The sequence below is a fragment of the Crotalus tigris genome, unplaced genomic scaffold (assembly GCF_016545835.1).
Source record: "Crotalus tigris isolate CLP2741 ecotype Arizona unplaced genomic scaffold, ASM1654583v1 scf7180000019078.1875890, whole genome shotgun sequence".
In the NCBI taxonomy this organism is placed as follows: Eukaryota; Metazoa; Chordata; class Lepidosauria; order Squamata; family Viperidae; genus Crotalus; species Crotalus tigris.
The window spans coordinates 561402-580015 of record NW_024097364.1 but is presented as its reverse complement, the minus strand read 5'-3'; the positions used below and the strand labels follow the sequence as shown (position 1 = coordinate 580015).

The 18614-nt window shown below is 37.5% G+C and overlaps 1 protein-coding gene across 4 annotated transcripts in view; it reads left to right on the top strand.

Moving 5' to 3' along the window:
• The window catches only part of AKAP8 (A-kinase anchoring protein 8), a 32446-nt gene extending 14898 nt beyond the window's left edge, over nucleotides 1–17548 (top strand). For 3 of the 4 annotated variants that reach the window (XM_039359496.1, XM_039359495.1, XM_039359497.1), the window contains 5 exons: nucleotides 3630–3771; nucleotides 4565–4658; nucleotides 7931–8061; nucleotides 10695–10790; nucleotides 15298–17548. In XM_039359496.1, coding sequence (XP_039215430.1) covers nucleotides 3630–3771; nucleotides 4565–4658; nucleotides 7931–8061; nucleotides 10695–10790; nucleotides 15298–15825 — 991 coding nt within the window. In that variant the 3' untranslated portion in view covers nucleotides 15826–17548. Of the gene's footprint in view, nucleotides 1–3629; nucleotides 3772–4564; nucleotides 4659–7930; nucleotides 8062–10694; nucleotides 10791–12058; nucleotides 12253–15297 lie in introns of all 4 variants that reach the window. The other variant, XR_005558657.1, reaches the window with a different exon arrangement.
• Nucleotides 17549–18614: the final 1066 nt, after the last annotated feature.

Here is an 18614-nt window from a genome sequence, read left to right as displayed (position 1 = left end):
GTGAGAAGGTGACAACAGTTGATGTGATTATTCGCAAATGGAAGTAACACAAAATAACTGTCAATCTCCCTCGGTCTGGGTCTCCATGCAAGATTTCACCTCGTTTTGTTTCATTGATCATGAGAACAGTGAGGAATCAGCCCAGAACTACACAGGAGGATCTTGTCAGTGATCTCAAGGCAGCTGGGACCATAGACACCAAGAAAACAATTGGTAACATGCTATGCCATGAAGGACTGAAATCCTGCAGCGCCCTCAAGGTACCCCGCTCAAGAAAGCACAGGTCTGAAGTTTGCCAATGAACATCTGAATGATTCAGAGGAGATCTGGATGAAAGTGTTGTGGTCAGATGAGACTAAAATCGAGCTCTTTGGCATCAACGAGGAGGAATGCTGCCTATGACTCCAAGAACACCATCTCCACTGTCAAACATGGAAATGGAAACATTATGCTTTGGGTGTTTCTCTGCTAAGGGGACAGGATAACTTCACCGCATCAAAGAGACAGGGCCATGTACCGTCAAATCTTGGGTGAGGACCTCCTTCCCTCAGCCAGGGCATTGAAAATGGATCTTGGATGGGTATTCCAGCATGGCAATGATCCAAAACACACAGCCAAGGCAACAAAGGACTGACTCAAGAAGAAGCACATTAAGGTCCTGGAGTGGCCTAGCCAGTCTCCAGACCTTAATCCCATAGGAAATCTGTCGAGGGAGCTGAAGGTTTGAGCTGCCAAACGTCAGCCTCAAAACCTTTAATGACTTGGAGAGGATCTGCAAAGAGGAGTGGGAAAAACTCCCTCCTGAGATGTGTGCAAACTTGGTGGCCAACTACAAGAAATGTCTGACCTCTGATTGCCAGCAAGTGTTTTGCCACCAAGTACTAAGTCATGTTTTACAAAAGGGTCAAATACTTATTTCACTCATTAAAATGCAAATCAATTTATAATTTCTTTGAAATATGTTTTTCTGGATTTGTTTGTTGTTATTCTGTCTCTCGCTGTAAAAATAAACCTACCATTAAACTTATAGACTGATCATTTCTTTGTCAGTGGACAAACGTACAAAATCAGCAGGGGATCAAATATTTTTTTTCCTCACTGTATTATACTTTGTTGACAATTATTCAATCTTTATGGTTTATATCCAAACATTTGTGGGATATATACAAACCTGCAACTTGAGTTTGTGTGCTTCTCTGGTATAAAAATATATATTACAGTATTATTAAAACATTCATATGATTAGTTATCACTAGTTTGAAACATTCTAAATTTCTGAAATCATAGTCAGAAGAAAACACCCTGGATTGTTTAACATCATTTTTGTGATTAACATACAACATTGGTGGCTGTGGCACTGGAATGTTCTCATGCTTGATATTTTGGAGCGAGAGCTGCTTTTTGCAGCATTCTGTATGAAACAACAGGGCTCCTGCGAACTGTCTTCTGAATGCCACACGGGTAATATGCTGCTTGTTCATTTTGATAGTTTTGAGTGTTTTGCTTCGCATTTATACGGCTTATGACCTTCCCTGCTTCTGTTAGTAAGTGTCACAGTTGTGGAGGCAGGCTTCCTACTTTGGATGGCAATTTTGATGTCTTTTTTATCCCACTGATGATAATTGTGGAGGTTTATCTTTCTGTAAGGTCTTATAATGTAGGCTTCTTGTAATTGTGGATGTTCTACTATGTTTGGATTCTGAGTACCACAGATGCATCCAGAACAACATAGCTGAACATACTTATTATATTTGTGTTCCAGTAGTACTAAGCCCAGTTGTGGCTAGACCATGCAACAAACCTCCACCAAACCTAGTATAGGCAGTAATTTAGGAGGAGATTTTGACTCCACCAACTCAAGGCAGATCACTAAATAAGCAAGGGTGCTTTTTCAAAAGGCAGTTGGACTTTGTTTTTCCTTGAAGATGTTTTGCTTCTCATCCAAGAAACGTCTTCAGTTCTGGCTGAATGGTGGAGGATGGAAGGATTTATATTCCTTGCATTCATCTTTCTGAGAGTCATTGAGGTCACTTGGAGATTTATCTGTGCCCCCAGAGTCACCTGAATAGTGTAAATACACTGGAACCTTCTTGGAACTGCCTATTGCTTCTTGGGAAATATCATATGATAGGTGGTTGGTTGGGAATGGTGTTAACTCTATTTTGATTGGCTCACCTTATCAGTTGGTTATGTGTGGTTTGAAGCATGTAATCTATCATCTAGTCAGGTGTTTGATACATCTTCAAATATTAGGAATATAGATGATAAGTATGTATCTTAAGAATACAGAAATTGATCTAAGTATGTGTTAATAATCATAGATTTCTGCAAAGATGTAACAGATCCACACATATACAGTATTCAAACTCCTTAATTGTATCCCCATTCATAGGGCAATTATTTTAACTCTTATTAATATTTGCTGAAGTATCAATATATACAAAATAAACATTTATATTACACTAATATTACTTTCACATTTTTAAAACTATCTTCCTGGTTTACAGAAAAAGGTGAAACTTGTTATATCCAATATTACATAAGCAATGTAACTGCATCACGTTATTCTAAATTTTTGTTTTTAAGAAATGTGTTACTGGCTTGCAAGCTACAATTGATTTTTTTCATACTTCTAATAAGGAATTTCAGTGGCACTAAAATCAAAAAGTCCAATAAATGCTTAAAGTGTATTGTCAAAAAACACTGTAGATTAAACTTAGTTTGGAATTCTGTTGTTAAAAAGAGCACGTTCAGATCTGAATTGTTCAGTACTATGAAAAAATGTTATGAAAACACACATACAACACAGACAAACGATTGATTTTAAAACTGGGATTTTTTATTCAGTTTTATTCTATAATAAGCCTACTCTAATATTTGTCTAATTGACTGTATAGACTAAATGCATGTAATATAAGAAAGTGGAAAACCTTAAAATGCTGCTGTTTAATAATATAGTTTTACGTTGTTCAAACATTTTTCTGTTTGTAATTTTATATGTTGCTGTTTTAGGATCAAGCAAAAAACATTGTAAACATTCAGATGTATTTTTAATTGGGTTGCTTAAGAAAAATGAATGTAATACAGAACTTAATGCGGTGTTTTTCCAGAAGAAAATCTATGAGAGAAAAGATAGTGTCTTGTTGAAAAAAATTACTGCTAAAACATTGTTTCTTTTATAATGGTAAAATGAAAATTCAACATCAATCTAGGGGTCTATTATAAAGAGTCCCCAGTTTAAGAACAAGTTCCATTCCCAAGGTCTGTCCTTAAGTCGAATGTGTATGTAGGACAGAACCGTAGAATTGTATAACACTATGTAAGTAGTATTGCATAATAAACAACTTGTTGTGTAGTTAATTTGAACCATTTAATATTTAACTTGAATTTTGCTATAATAGGCTCCATTCTTAACTGTGGATCATCCTTAGATCAGGGTATTTTTAACCCAGATACTTGCTATATTTACTTTATTAAAATGCTATATGTTACATTGGAGAAAACACTTCAAAATTAAATTAGGTCTTAGATTTCTCAAATATATGGAATGAATTGTGCTTAGTTTTTTTTACAACTTTAATGCTTCATATTTTTGAAACTGCATTTTGTAACAAAATGGTTTCTTATAGAATACAGTTTGCCTGCTCTATCTGTAAGTTCCGAACTTTTGAGAATGAAGAAATGGAGAAACATTTACAAAACAAATTTCATAAAGAAGTCTTGCGATACATTGGGACCAAACTACCTGATAAGACGGTAGAATTCCTTCAGGTATATCTTCAGAAAAAACCTAAATGCATATAAATAATTACAAACAATTACCTGTCTGCACTGTTGAAGAGTTTAATTAATTTAATCATTCAAAAAAAGTGTAAAACTATTAAAACATTTGTTATTCTTATTATTGTTAGTTAGATTTATTGTAACCACTCATGCCAAAAGATGTCAAGCAGTTAAAAATACCTACCGTACTTTCCGGGGTATAAGACGACTTTTGAAAGCGCGGAAATCAGCACCGAAGTCGGGGGTCGTCTTATACGCCGAGTCGTCTTATACGCCGGAAATTACGGTAGTTTCTGGCATATAAGACGACTTTCTAGGAATGTGACTCGGCGCCGAAGACGGGGGTCGTCTTATACGCCTTGTTGCCTTATACGGCGGAATATGCAGTAAGTAACATAAAACCTAGACTGAATATTTCAGTACTTATTTAAATAGTTAAATTTCCAAATTAGACAAGATGTTAAGGTTGCTTCAAGAGTTACACATTTTAGTTCATGGGTTTTTGTAAAACTAAATTTCTTGTTGCTAAAAATAATTTGTTCAAGCCACCATAAAGGCTTCTGCTGTACCTTTTCTTAAGTGGTAACTAAGGCTTTCACTGGAAAAATGTAATTGAAATGGTACATTGCTGCTTAACTATTCTGATCAGATCTTTCTGGAGAGATTGCATTGCCATAAAGTTGGAGGTGGAGTTGCAATAACGTATCTTATTGGGCTGCTTTTATTTATAACTTAAGGCCAGTAACTTGTATATTTAATATTGTCTACTCTTACTCCCTAGAAATACATTGTGAACAGAAACAAGAAAATTGGGAAGCGCCGACAGGAACTGACTGAGAAAGAGGGTACAAAACCAAAACTTGACCCATTTAAGGGTAAGAACAAGAGTAGAAGACCATTTGATATGCATTAACTATCATCCAAAAACTGAACACAGTGCTGCAGTGGTCTTAATCCATTGAGAAATAATGTTTAAGTAATCTATATAGGGAGTCCTCACTTATTGCTGAACAAATGATATTTTGAACCGCTCCTTGAAATAACAGACGTTACAGTGTGTCAGACCTGCCCCAATCTAGTCTCTCAGGAAAGTAAGACTCGTGTATCCATTTGGTTGAAGCAGAAGAACTTTTACTGAAAGAAATTGGTTGCGGTAAAGGCAAGTGGAATCTGGTGTTCCCATGCAAAATACAAAGCTATTCTTTTCATTTCCCACTCCCTCCCCCCATGACCAGTCTGCCGGCCAACCAATGCAATGCCAGTAAGATGTTTTGAGAAACCCTGAAGTGTCAAACAGGTAACATACCATTCTTAGGGCAAATGGCCTTGAAGATCTTGGTACAAGCCAGTTTAGTGGTGATCTGGTCATCCTTCTGTTGTCACTCCCCCTCTCCCTGTTTCCCAGGCTTGAAGTTACAGCAATAGCACCCAATAAACCCTTGTCCTCCCTCCTGCCTCCTGCCCTAATGACGGGGTCCCAGCAAGGTGCAAGCTGGTGATGGTGGATCCGACGCAGTGCCCCTACAGTCATGTGATCTAAATTTGGGCACTCAACAGCACACCTGCATGGGACCCTCCACCTGCCTGTACCCCACGTCTGCCCTTTTGGATGCCCTGCACTCACTGTCCCAACCTACCAACCCCAGCTGACTTTCATCATCTTCCTCTCACTGCTGACGAGCCAGTAGCTCATTGTGCACAGCCTTTGTGAAGCTTTCCAAGGCCTTGTACAGCCAGCTGATTCACTAAGAATCAGACTAGGTGTGCCTTGTCAGCAGTGGGAGGAAAAAGGCGAAGGTCAGCTGGAGACAGTATGAGCACTAGAGGCAGTGGATAGCAGAATGGCCAGAAAGAACAAGGATTGGGAAAGCAGAAGCAGAAGCAAGCACAGCAGGGCAGGGTCCTGGCCTAAAGATGACATAGAGGGAAATTTAAGCAGCATGATCACTTGATGTTTCACTTAAGGACTACATCACTTAGTGACAAAAATTCTGGTCCAGTCAGGGTTATTAAACAAGGGCAACTTGAAAAGAAAGTCCATATTTAGAAGAAAAATATAACTACTAACCTGAGACAGCATGAATATAGTAGAAAAATGCAGTGCAGAAGGAACAAAAAAACAACAGAAGGAGACAAAATATTTATCTCTTGTCAGATTACTTTTTTATTTTCATCCTTCTTTAATCAGGGCTTTAAACATGAGATTATTCTATTTTTATCTTAACCTTGTGAAACATTCAGGCTAAGAAATTTCTTTTTATTCTTTCTTCAGGAATTCAAAAATTCACAATATCCCTTGTCCAAAATTTTCCCGCTAGAGCAAAGCTTTCCTTGGTTGGACTGGACAGTCATGTCCTTGCAATATATATCACTCAATATAGTTCAATTGCTGAGAGTGCCTTGAGTCTGGGTTTAATTGGTCATTTACAGCAGTTCCAAGGATAATGAAGAGATTGAAAAAGAACACTTAGAACACCGAATTGCGGGAGACTGATCCAGCATCTGCTTTTAAGCTCAGTCTTTACTGTAACCCAACATGTCTAGAGGCAGCCAGTTAGGAAGGTGGCCTTATGCATCAGAAAGCCAGAGCATGTGAAACTATCAATTTGTCCCGTTTTAGGGAGTTAGTGGAATAGACTAATATATAGAGTAGAATACAGGAATAAATAGACATGAGCCATGCGCAATGGGATATCTTGCCATAGCCATCTCACCATGGGACAACTTGTTGCAAGACAATTTAACAATTCAATTTAATTATTTAAAATAAATAAATAAAAATATTTTCATTTTTGTCATTCACTTTTCATTCTGTCCCTCCTTTGGCATCCTTTAATGATTCTATTCACCTTTTCTTTGGTATTAGTGTAACTCTTGTCCTGCAACAAGTTGTCCCATGGCAAGTTGGCTGTGGCGAGTTGGCCGGCAGCAAATTTGCCACAGCAAGTTAGCTGTGGCGAGTTGGCCGTGTGAGTTTGTTGTGGTGAGTTGGCCGTAATGAATTGTCATAGACCTGAGCCCTGGGGGCGCAATGGTTAGAATGCAGTATTGCAGGTGAACTGTGCCCACAGCTTAGAGTTCAATCCTGACGAGACTCAAGGTTGACTCAGCCTTCCATCGTTCCAAGGTCGGTAAAGATTTGGATTGTTGGGGGCAATATGCTGACATTGAAAATCTCCCAGAGAGTGCTGTAAAGCACTATGAAGCGGTATGCAAGTCTACGTGCTATTTGCTATTCTAAAATTAATATTGGGACAAATCCTTTCTTTGACAACTCTGAAATACCTTTACTGAATAAAACTTGCTTAGGTGGGACTTTTGATTTCAGTCACACCTTTTCTGGTGATGGCACATAGGCCTCCTGCTGCATTTGGAAGTTTAGGGGATGGAGGTGTGCTCCTGATTTGTCAAATTTTGTGCAATCCTATCTAAGATGGAGTGAACTAAAAACAGACAGAGATCAGTGAAGGAAGTTATTTTTAAGTTTATATTACCAGTACCTTAGAATCTCGCAAGAACTTTATCAGAAGTCTTTTGGTAACTTCATTACCAAAAATGTAATAACACCATACCCTAAATTCATTTTTCCCTTGCACCTAAAATGTCTTTTTTTAATGTTACTTTATTTTATGTTTGCATCCCTTGATATTGCTATTAGACATTACACGATAATCTTAAAATGACAATTTTCTTCATGATTATTTATTTATTTTTATTTTGTCTTTGCTTTTTAATAAATAACACATGATAGCAAACATACATAATACTCTTTCCTCCTCCTATTGGTCAACCAAGGTCACCCAGCTGGTTTTCATGCCTAAGGCAAGGCTAGATCTTACAGTCTCCTGGTTTTTAGATCAGCACTTTAACCACTACATGAAACTGGCTCTCAGTGATGTTACTTTTTAAACCTGTATGGGTTGATAGACGTTTTAGTGATCATGACCATATGCACATTTTTAAACAAGGAAGTCTGGTTTACATATTCAGACTATAGCTATTGTTCTAGTAAATAAAATAAGTTTCATTTCTGTTACCCCAGCATTGAATGGGAACAACTTTGGTATTTTTTTAACAGCATATCTGAGACTTTGTCGATAACTTATGCTCCAAATTTATGGGAAACATCTAATTTATACCTTTTCAGGAATTGGCCAAGAGCACTTTTTTAAGAAGATAGAAGCAGCTCATTGTATGGCTTGTGACATGCTAATTCCTGCACAACAACATCTTCTTCAGAGACATCTGAGATCTGTTGATCACAACAGGAATCGCAGAGTAAGCAAAATTAATTCATTTACTTTTGGACAAGCCTATTAACTCTGGAAGATAACAGCCTTGCAGCAAGTGGACATGTAGAAAGAACAAATACATTTATTTTATTCATCCAGGGATTAGTTAAAGTAGGAAGAATTTTCATGTCTCCTCAGTCAAATCATTTCAAGGTGGTATACATAATTCTTTTATAATGATCAAACTATTAATAATGACATGTGAAAAAGTAAGTACATCCTGTGTAAAGTTTTTCTTTTTTAACGTATATGGACATCTCAATATTTATCTTCATTATAACAATATATAAAGAAAAAGGTGATGTAATTAAACAAAAAAAACCCTATGAAAAATTGACTTAACAATCATTTGTTCAACCAAAAATTGGCAGACATGCCATATCTTTCTGTGGAAAAAGTAAGTACACTCTTGGCTGTAATACTTATATCACCCTCCATGGCAGAAATAACTTCAAAGTGAGGGTTTTGTTATAATTTTCTCACAGTCTCTGATATTGTTTAGGATGATTTTTTTCCATTCCTCCATTCAGAATGTTTTCAGTTGTACAGTATTGGAGGGGTTCTTGCATGCACAACCTGGTTCAAATCACAACTTTTTCATGGGATTTAGATCTGGGCTTTGATTTGACATTCCAGGTCTCTTTGTTTTTTTTTAGCCATTCCTCAATGGATATACTGGCATTTACAGTTATTATTATTGAAGGTCCACTTTTGCTTGAGCTCCAATCTTCTGAGAGATGTTATCACATTATCCTCAACTACCCTCTTGTACAATGAAGAATTCATAGTGGATTCAGTGATGGTAAGCTGCTCAGACTCTGATGCAGCAAAGTAGCACCAAACCATAACATTTTCACCATCATGTTTTAGAGGTGGTATCAGGTTCTTCTGCCAAAATGCTGTTTTTGGTTTTCACCAAGCATGTCTTTTGGAACTGTGACCAAATAACCCTATCTTTGCCTTGTCTATCCAGAATACATTGTCCCAAAAGTCCTTGTCTTCGTTCAAATGTTCATAAGTAAACTTTAGTTTTGCCCTGATGTTCTTTTTAGACAATAAAGGTTTTCTCCTGGTTCGCCTGTACAGAGATCTAATTCTTATGTTAGACCTTTGCACTTTGGGTCACAAGGCAAAATTCTGAAGTTCTTAGCAACTTCCTTCAGCATCTGACTTTCTGCTCTTGGGATGAACCTGCTGGAACTACCCGGGCAAGTTGGCAGTTGTTTGAAATCCTGTCCTCTTGTAGATGATCTTCCAAATAGTGGAGTAATTGATATCCAATTGTTTGGTGACCTTTTAAAATCCCTTCCCAGACTCACAGACATCTCTAAACTTCTTTCTAAAGGTCTTAGAGAGCTCTTCTGATCTAGATCTAGTTGTCCTTCGAAATCATCTCTAATGATGTTCTAATCATTTGCACCTAATTTGAAGCATCTGATTCATATTTGAGCAGGGTGATAACATAGGGGCGTATGTACTTTTTCCACATGCAAAATTTACATTTATGTTTTTTTAAAAAAAATAATGTCAAAATTAACATCAAATACTTATATGTTAAAGTATGTGAAAAAAAAAGTGTTAAAAATGTCAAAAAAGTGTACTTACTTTTTCACCATTGTTTGTGTGATAGTTCCAGTTTGATACTAACAAACCTGCTGTATAAAAATAAGAGGTTAATATAAGGTTCAGAATCAGATACTTATGCTTGTGTTCTCAGTACTGTCAATCCCCTTTATAGAGTAAGAAACACTTTTCAATTTAAATAGAAATGATGAATATTATAGATATATTTCCATAGCATAAAGGCTGCTTTTGTTTTTTCAGAAGCATTAAGTTTGACTTTTTCTGCCATTAAACTAAATTGTGATCATTAGTGGTTTTAAACCAGACTGATTAAAAAAGAAAAGGAATGCTGTTAATGGACATGAAATAAATCATTCTTACTGCAGGAAGGAAAAAGAAGTTTTATGACTTATATACTTAAGAAAGTTTTTGAAATATAAATGATTTAAAGTATTGTAGAAATACAGTATCACTGAAATAATAGAAAATAAATTAATATAATAATAATAATAATAATAATAATAATAATAATAAAATAATAATACCGTATCACTTTTTTCACTAATAGGTGGTATGATGACTTTAACAAAGACATTTAAAGAACCTTTGCTTTACACAACCATATTTTAATTTCCTGTTGTATATTCAAATTTTATAAAGATTTTGATTAACATTGGATACAGTTGGCTTCCATGAGTGGAAAATGTCTTCTAGACATGAAAGGAAATGAAACCTTGAGGGTCTGCTGGAGGAAAATGAATTGGATTAATTTTCTCCAAACTGAAACAGATTAGTCTTGTCACAGGACAAGACAAACTGCAGAAGAAAAAATGTTTTATCCACTCTACCTTAAGAAAAAGGTCCTGTAAGGGAAACAATGGAACTCTAGATTTAATCCTATGTAACTGCATAGGCCAAAACCCACAAGGTTTACTAAAAAGAATTTGCTGACTGTTTTTAATGTTAAATATTCGTAATTTTCCATGTCAATCTCATGTATATTTTGTACTTAATCATTAGAATTACTTATACATTTTATGTGGGTTTTTTTTTCAGACAGCAGCCGAACATTTCAAGAAGGCTAGTTTTCATATTGCTAAAAGTGTCCTAAATAGCAAACACATTGTGAAAATGCTAGAAAAATACCTTAAGGTAAGAAAGCAGGATATTTGCTGCTCAGTCCGGCTTCTGTCAGAGCAGTGGAGCAGAAACTCCACTTTGGTCTTGACTGAGCATTTCATTAGTTACTGAGTATGCTGCATGTAACTTTTATATAAAATGAAGAAACTGTACTATTTGTCCAGTTATGCCTAGTATGAGCCTAGAAAGAGTGTTTATCTCAAAGGAATTCACTTTTTTCAGATATGTTGGATATGTCGGATATTATTCTATTGATTAGCAGAAAGTGTATAAGAAGTCTTTAGCTGTTTATAAGTGGTGAGAAAGAAATTAAAATTAAATCTGATGAGAACAGTATAGTAAAACCACTGAATGGAAACTTAGTGCCCAAAATCAACGCTGCTTGAAATATTTTTGTTTATGGATAAAGCATTGGGTTTCTTGCTTATGGCAAGGAATGATCTTTCTTGAATAAAATAGCTCTGCTTTGATCTCCCAGCATTCCAAAATCAAAGCATTTATTTCCCTGTATTCTTCCCAAAGATCCTGTATGGAAATAATTGACATCGGCTTAGCCAGTCTCAACTGTTAGACACTGATAAATCAGGTGACAAAAATACTTGCATATGGCTCTATAGGCCAGGTTAGCATTTTGCCTTGCTAAGAATTGAAAAGACAGGAGTGTGATAAACCCATGATGGAAAAAGTGCATGCCTAGATGGGCACTTGCATGTCATGCGAAAACCTCTGGTGACCATCAAGGGTTTTTTATGTAGCATACATAGACATAGATAATTGATGACTTCTACTTCTGAGAGGAAAGATTGCAATCGTCTGACCAAGTGAAGATGAAAAGCAAGTTTGGCTGCTACTATGTCCTGGGAATCCAGGAGCAATCCAAGATTCAACAGGACCCTCTTTTGGGAAACATGAATCATGGGGTCTTGTGTGTCTGCACCCTGGCAACACTTTGGTCTTACTCAGACTGCCCACCTGCCAATTAACTAGTTCCTGCTAGGCAAGCACTAGCAAAATCGAGACATTGCTCTCTGGGTCCATTGAAAGAGACTTTGAGCTGAGAACATCAGCCTCTTGTTGGTACTGATGGCCCATAAATTGAGGCTGTCTTCCCTTAGCGGCCTCTCATACACGTTGAACAAGAGGGGTGACAAAATAAACCCTGCGGTAGCTCACATGAAAGAGCCCTGGGGCAGATGAGTAGTTGCCCAGTGCCACCCTCTGGGATCTCTCGGAGGAAAAAAATGGAACCACTCAAGCGCAACTCCGTCTACCCCTGCTAGGGTCCGCAGGTGCCTCAGCAACACCTCATGATCACCAGTATCAAAGGCTGCCGACAGGTCTAACAGAATCAGCATGGACACCTGACCTTTGTCCATCAGCAGGAGGAGATCTTCGACCCACCCAGCACTGTCTCCGTACCATACCCAGGTGCAAAACCAAGCTGAAAGGGGTGAAAGAAATCTGAGGATTCCAGGTAATGCCAGAGATGCCCCGTCAAAACACTTCTCATCACCTTCCCCAAGAAAGGAAGGCTGGAGGCAGGGTGAGATTGTTGACATCAAGAGATGAGTCTTGAATACTAACCTAATGCTTCCTGTCCTAAAGGATGATGGCACCTTGCCCTTCCTGAGGAAGCCTGTGACAGTCTCCCCCAGTCTGGGACTCTGAATCCCTCTACCCATTTTCTTTAATAGCGATTAATGGACAAATCCAAATTGCAGGGTAGAGCCTAATGCTCTTTTAAAAAAAAAGTCCAGAACATCAATAAATAAGGCTGATTGACTGATTTTTTTCAGTCAAAGAAGATGGCGCTACTTATGTTACATATGCATGAATCTTCTTTCATGGAAGCAGTCAGGTCTGAATTTGATCCTGCTGGATCATAGAACAGATTCTTAATTTCTGGATGCAGAAATCATTACTATACTATTCAGCCCAGTTTTGTGGGTGGGATTCATTGGATACAGAGAGGCACAGGACTCTTCACTTAACTGCCCCCGTGAATATAGGAGCTCAGAAATGGTTGCTTCTATGTGATCAGGTAATTGGCTAGATTCTGCCCTTAACAGGCTGCTGCTATTTGTTGTACACATATTAGAGAAGAGTTACAAAGATGGGGAGTAGGGAACATAGTGATTTTGGATACTATCATGGTATGGATAGGCATATCATTAATGTATGCCTGATGCTTTCATATGGTATTTTCTTTATTAAAGAACCAAAATCCTCTTTAGAGCTAAACAAAGCTCTGTTCCTGTGGTAGACAGTGCCAAAATCTGACCTCAATCTGAATAAAATTAGCATGGCTTCTATGTGTACAATTCCCAGTACACTTGTCACATAGTGTTCTTGGATACAGAAAGTAATCTGCTTAATAATACCACTGAAATCTGTAAGTATCCATTATTAATTATAGCTCTGAGTCAATGTTGGACTTTGCTAATAGGATCTGAAAGAGCTGACTTGTTGACTGTTGAATAAAACTGGCCATTTCTTAAAGCTTGGAGTTTCTGCCCCTAAATTGTATGCTCTAAAAGTAATTTGAGAAATGAATAATCTTCAGAAGTCACAAGTACTGTATTTTACCTAATTTTTACTTCATTTACCTATTGCTCTCATAAATCCATAGTGAACTTATTGGAGTCCATTCTTCTTACTGTAGAGTGGGGCAAAAAAGTATTTAGTCAGCCCCCAATTATGCAAGTTCTCCCACTTAAAAAGATGAGAGAGGCCTGTAATTGTCATCATAGGTAGACCTCAACTATGAGAGACAAAATGAGAAAACAAATCCAGACAATCAAACCATTGTCTGATTTGGAAAGAATTTATTTGCAAATTATGGTGGAAAATAAGTATTTGATCAATATCAAAAGTTCATCTCAATACTTTGTTATATATCCTTTGTTGGCAATGACAGAGGTCAAACGTTTTCTGTAAGTCTTCACAAGGTTGGCACACACTGTTGCTGGTATGTTGGCCCATTCCTCCATGCAGATCTCCTCTAGAACAGTGATGTTTTGGGGCTGTCGCTGGGCAACACGGACTTTCAGCTCCCTCCAAAGGTTTTCTATGGGATTGAGATCTGGAGACTGGCTAGCTAGACCACTCCAGGACCTTGAAATGCTTCTTATGAAGCCACTCCTTCGTTGCCCGGGCGGTGTGTTTGGGATCATTGTCGTGCTCAAAGACCCAGCCACATTTCATCTTCAATGCCCTTGCTGATGGAAGGAGGTTTGCACTCAAAATCTCACGATACATGGCCCCATTCATTCTTTCTTGTACACGGATCAGTCGTCCTGGTCCCTTTGCAGAGAAACAGCCCCAAAGCATGATGTTGCCACCCCCATGCCTCACAGTAGGTATGGTGTTCTTTGGATGCAACTCAGCATTCTCTCTCCTCCAAACACGAAGAGTTGTGTTTCTACCAAACAGTTCTACTTTGGTTTCATCTGACCATATGACATTCTCCCAATCCTCTTCTGGATCATCCAAATGCTCTCTAGCAAACTTCAGACGGCCCCGGACATGTACTGGCTTAAGCAGGGGGACACATCTGGCACTGCAGGATCTGAGTCCCTGGCGGCGTAGTGTGTTACTGATGGTTGCCTTTGTTACGTTGCTCCCAGCTCTCTGCAGGTCATTCACTAGGTCCCCCCGTGTGGTTCTGGGATTTTTGCTCACCGTTCTTGTGATCATGTTGACCCCACGGGGTGAGATCTTGCGTGGAGCCCCAGATTGAGGGAGATTATCAGTGGTCTTGTATGTCTTCCATTTTCTAATTATTGCTCCCACAGTTGATTTCTTCACACCAAGCTGCTTGCCTATTGCAGATTCATCTTCCCAGCCTGGTGCAGGTCTACAATTTTGTTTCTGGTGTCCTTCGACAGCTCTTTGGTCTTCACCATAGTGGAGTTTGGAGTGTGACTGTTTGAGGTTGTGGACAGGTGTCTTTTATATACTGATAACAAGTTCAAACAGGTGCCATTAATACAGGTAATGAGGAGGACAGAGGAGCCTCTTAAAGAAGAAGTTACAGGTCTGTGAGAGCCAGAAATCTTGCTTGTTTGTAGGTGACCAAATACTTATTTTCCACCATAATTTGCAAATAAATTCTTTCCAAATCAGACAATGTGACTTTCTGGATTTGTTTTCTCATTTTGTCTCTCATAGTTGAGGTCTACCTATGATGACAATTACAGGCCTCTCTCATCTTTTTAAGTGGGAGAACTTGCACAATTGGTGGCTGACTAAATACTTTTTTGCCCCACTGTAAGTCAGAGACTTAGCCAGTCTCAGGAAGTTTAGTGGCCAAAAAATCATATGTAAAAAAAAAACTTGAATAAAATATAGAAACAATTTCTTGGGTAATTTGAGACAGAAGAAGGAGCCCTTCTGCACTGAAATAGATGCTCACTTTTCAGACATTCCATTTTAAACGTATGTGTTCTAGGTCTGAGAGTCTCTAAGCCAAGATCAGATGATTAAACACTGATAACATTGTACTTCCTCCCTTCATCAGGGCGATGATCCATTTACAGATGAAAGTATTGACCAAGATGTTGAAGAATCTGAAGTTTTAGAAGGTGCTGAAGGTGAAAAGGAAAGTGCCACTGTAGAGAAAGGGGAGAATACTGGGGAGGTCATTGAAACCAGTGAAGTCAGTGAATCTAATAAACCAGAAGAGGATGAAGCACCTTGCTCTGCTACAGGTTTTTCAAAAGGCGAATCTGATGTGAAGGAAGAACAGGCAGAAGAGAGACCAGGTGTATCAGAAACGGCAGAAGTACCTCCTCAAGAAAATCTTGACGAGAAAGCCGAAGAAGTCCAAGTGGAAAAGCAGCAGTTTGTGGAGAGACCAGGTATATCAGAAACGGCAGAAGTACCTCCTCAAGAAAATCTTGACGAGAAAGCCGAAGAAGTCCAAGTGGAAAAGCAGCAGTTTGTGGAGATAGGGAAGGAAAACACCCCTGAAATAGTAACAGCTGAAAGCAACAGTGTTGAGGAGGATCCTGAGGGGGTAACAAATACAGAGCTGTCTCTGGAATGACCAAATTGAAAGATTGTGCGGAGGTGTTTTTCCTGCTTTGCTACATAATCTTTTCAGTACTCCCTCTTCATAATCTTTTGATGTATATTCCTGAATTGTTGCTAACTTTGTTTTTGTCTGAAGCAAAGGATTCATCTTTCTGTATGGGAAACAGTCTTGTACTGTATTGTGAAGAAGATAGAAATTGGCAAGCTGGTCAGGTTACTTAGCTGTAAATTGATACCTTCCTGCATTTAGAACAAATAGAAATAAATAAATGTGTTGACATTGAGATCCTTTTGGCTTTCTCTTTCCGATGCAGAAAGGAAATATAGCTTCATTTTGAAAACAGAATTAACCTTCTTATTAGGAAGGGAGGTAGATGTTAAATGTCTTTATTTTTTTTCCCCTGTAAAATCAATTATTCATTTAAGTTTCTGGAAAAAGATTTTGCTGCCATAACGACTGTTAATGTCATTTATCCAGTTTGCAGTATTGCATGAAAAATAGCATCTGTAATTATATACAAAATGTTAAGCACAAACTTACTGTGTGTCACACCTGAGTTGTCGTTTATGCTGTGCATTATTTCAGAAATTATATGGGGAATGATAAGCTGGTGCTTCATTATGTTGGTAGGGAAGCATACACGAAGAGAAATATTATAGCAACACTGCAGTCTCACTTCCCTCTTTTCTCCCAAAATCTGTCAGAGAGGTATTATTCAGAGTAGATTGCCAAAAACTGCTCCAGGCCAGGAATAATGAAGCAATACCAAGAGCAGCAAAACATCGATAAATTGTTATGATTGATGCTTGTAGCATAACATTTTAAAGTAGAATGAACACTCTTTTTTTGTTGAATTAGCAATTAAATAAACTTCCAACATGGAAAATTACTGTCTGGTGTTAGTTTAATTGGCTCCAAAACAGGTACTGAAAACTTAATTTGCTAGAGCTAAAAGACCTATATTGATTATTGTAGTTCAGGGTGCAGACTTCTTTTCTTATTTCAAAATGTCAGAGCTATTAGATAAGAGAAATAAACTTTTCTGATAGTGTATAAAAAGCTGGATAAATATTAATTCCAGATCAAAATTTTGATTCAATTATATACAATAATAGCAATTTCAATTTTTCAGGAGGGAAAACAGAGACAAAAATATTCTCTAACAATATTATTTTGTTTTTTTCTGCACATAAATGATTTTAATTGCATGACTATGTTCACAAATTATTGACCGTATCTAAATCATATGTTTTAATGATTTCTAAGCATTTTTCTTTGGTCAGTTGTGTATTCAAAATGGGCAGAGGAATCCTTATATTCTATCCAGTTGCTATGAGAAAATGTAGATGTTCACTGAGATCATGTTATAGAGCTCCACAAAAGTGCCCTATTTTGAAGTTTTATTTATTTTATTTATTACATTTATATGCTGCCCATGTCCCTGATTAGACAACCCTGGACAGCTTACAAATCATCAAAACATAAATAGAAAAGGAATTTAAAAATTTAAACTATGCATAAAACAAGAACCAGGGATGGCACGGGAATGAGGTGTTACCTAGTTATCGAATGTGTGACTATCTATTTTAGTAAATGTATTGATTTCCATTCACAACAGCTTGTAAAGCAGACTATCTGGCTTTCATCAACATTTGTTATTAAGATCATTCAGAACTGTTGATAGCCTGGAATTAAAATACCTACTGTTGGCCATAAACATTTTTTTTTTTTTGCATTTCATGAGTGCTTCATTTCCAAGGACCTAGTTATCACATTGTACTAAGTGACTTGTTAATCAACCTTGATTGAATAAACCACAGTAGTAGGGCTCTAAACACTGTACACAATGCTGATATGATATAACTTCAAGTACTTAGTGGAATATGTGCTTTATGGGCAGAAATTTCCAAATTTGTGTATAATTTCTAGCTGGGGAGTCCATGCTTATTTTCTGTAAGCAAAACAGTCATGTGTCTGTTTAATGAATAACAAACTGCTAATTACATAAGTTTTTTATTGATCAATTTACTTCAGATGTATGCATAATAGTCAGAATTTGGAAAGACCTTGGAGGTATATTCCAGTGCCTTGCCCAAGACAAAAATCCTCATACTATCCCAAATAAAATGGCTTTGCAAACTTTGCTTGAAAACTTGCCATGATGACGTGAAATCCATGACTCCAAAAGGCAGGCTGTTCCATTGTTTAATGTTGATTTCAGGAAATTTCTTCTAATTTCAAGTTTAGCTCTCTCTTTGTAAAATTTTCACCTGATTGTTCTGTTCTTACCTTATGAGGTATGGGTAATACATCCATATCCTTTTCCCTGTGACAGCACTAAGTATTGGAAAATTGCTCTTGTGTCTTCCTATAATCAAAGAGGGCTGAAACATTCTAAGTTCTGGGAAACAAGGTAATATTTGGAAGTAGAAACATCTCCCCAATTCACTGAGGTAAAAGAAGGACAGGAGGGATAATACAATCACATATGCAAGATTTTTATATTATTTACTGTATCTCAGTAAAGTACAGGAAGTCCTCAGCTTACAACCACTCATTTGATTACTGTTCAAGATTAGGATGGCACTGAGTGAATGGTACTTAACAATGGATCCTTGTAATTGCAGTCATTGCAGTTTCCTCACAATTGCATGATCGCAATTTCCAACTTTCTCTATTGGTTCCTCACAAGTCAAGTCAATGTGGAAGCCAGCAGGAAGTCAGAAGCTGCAGTCAAGTGAGGTCTTTGGTCAACAATCCATACAGTCCTCACTTAATGGCTTTAAGATTAACTGCAATCT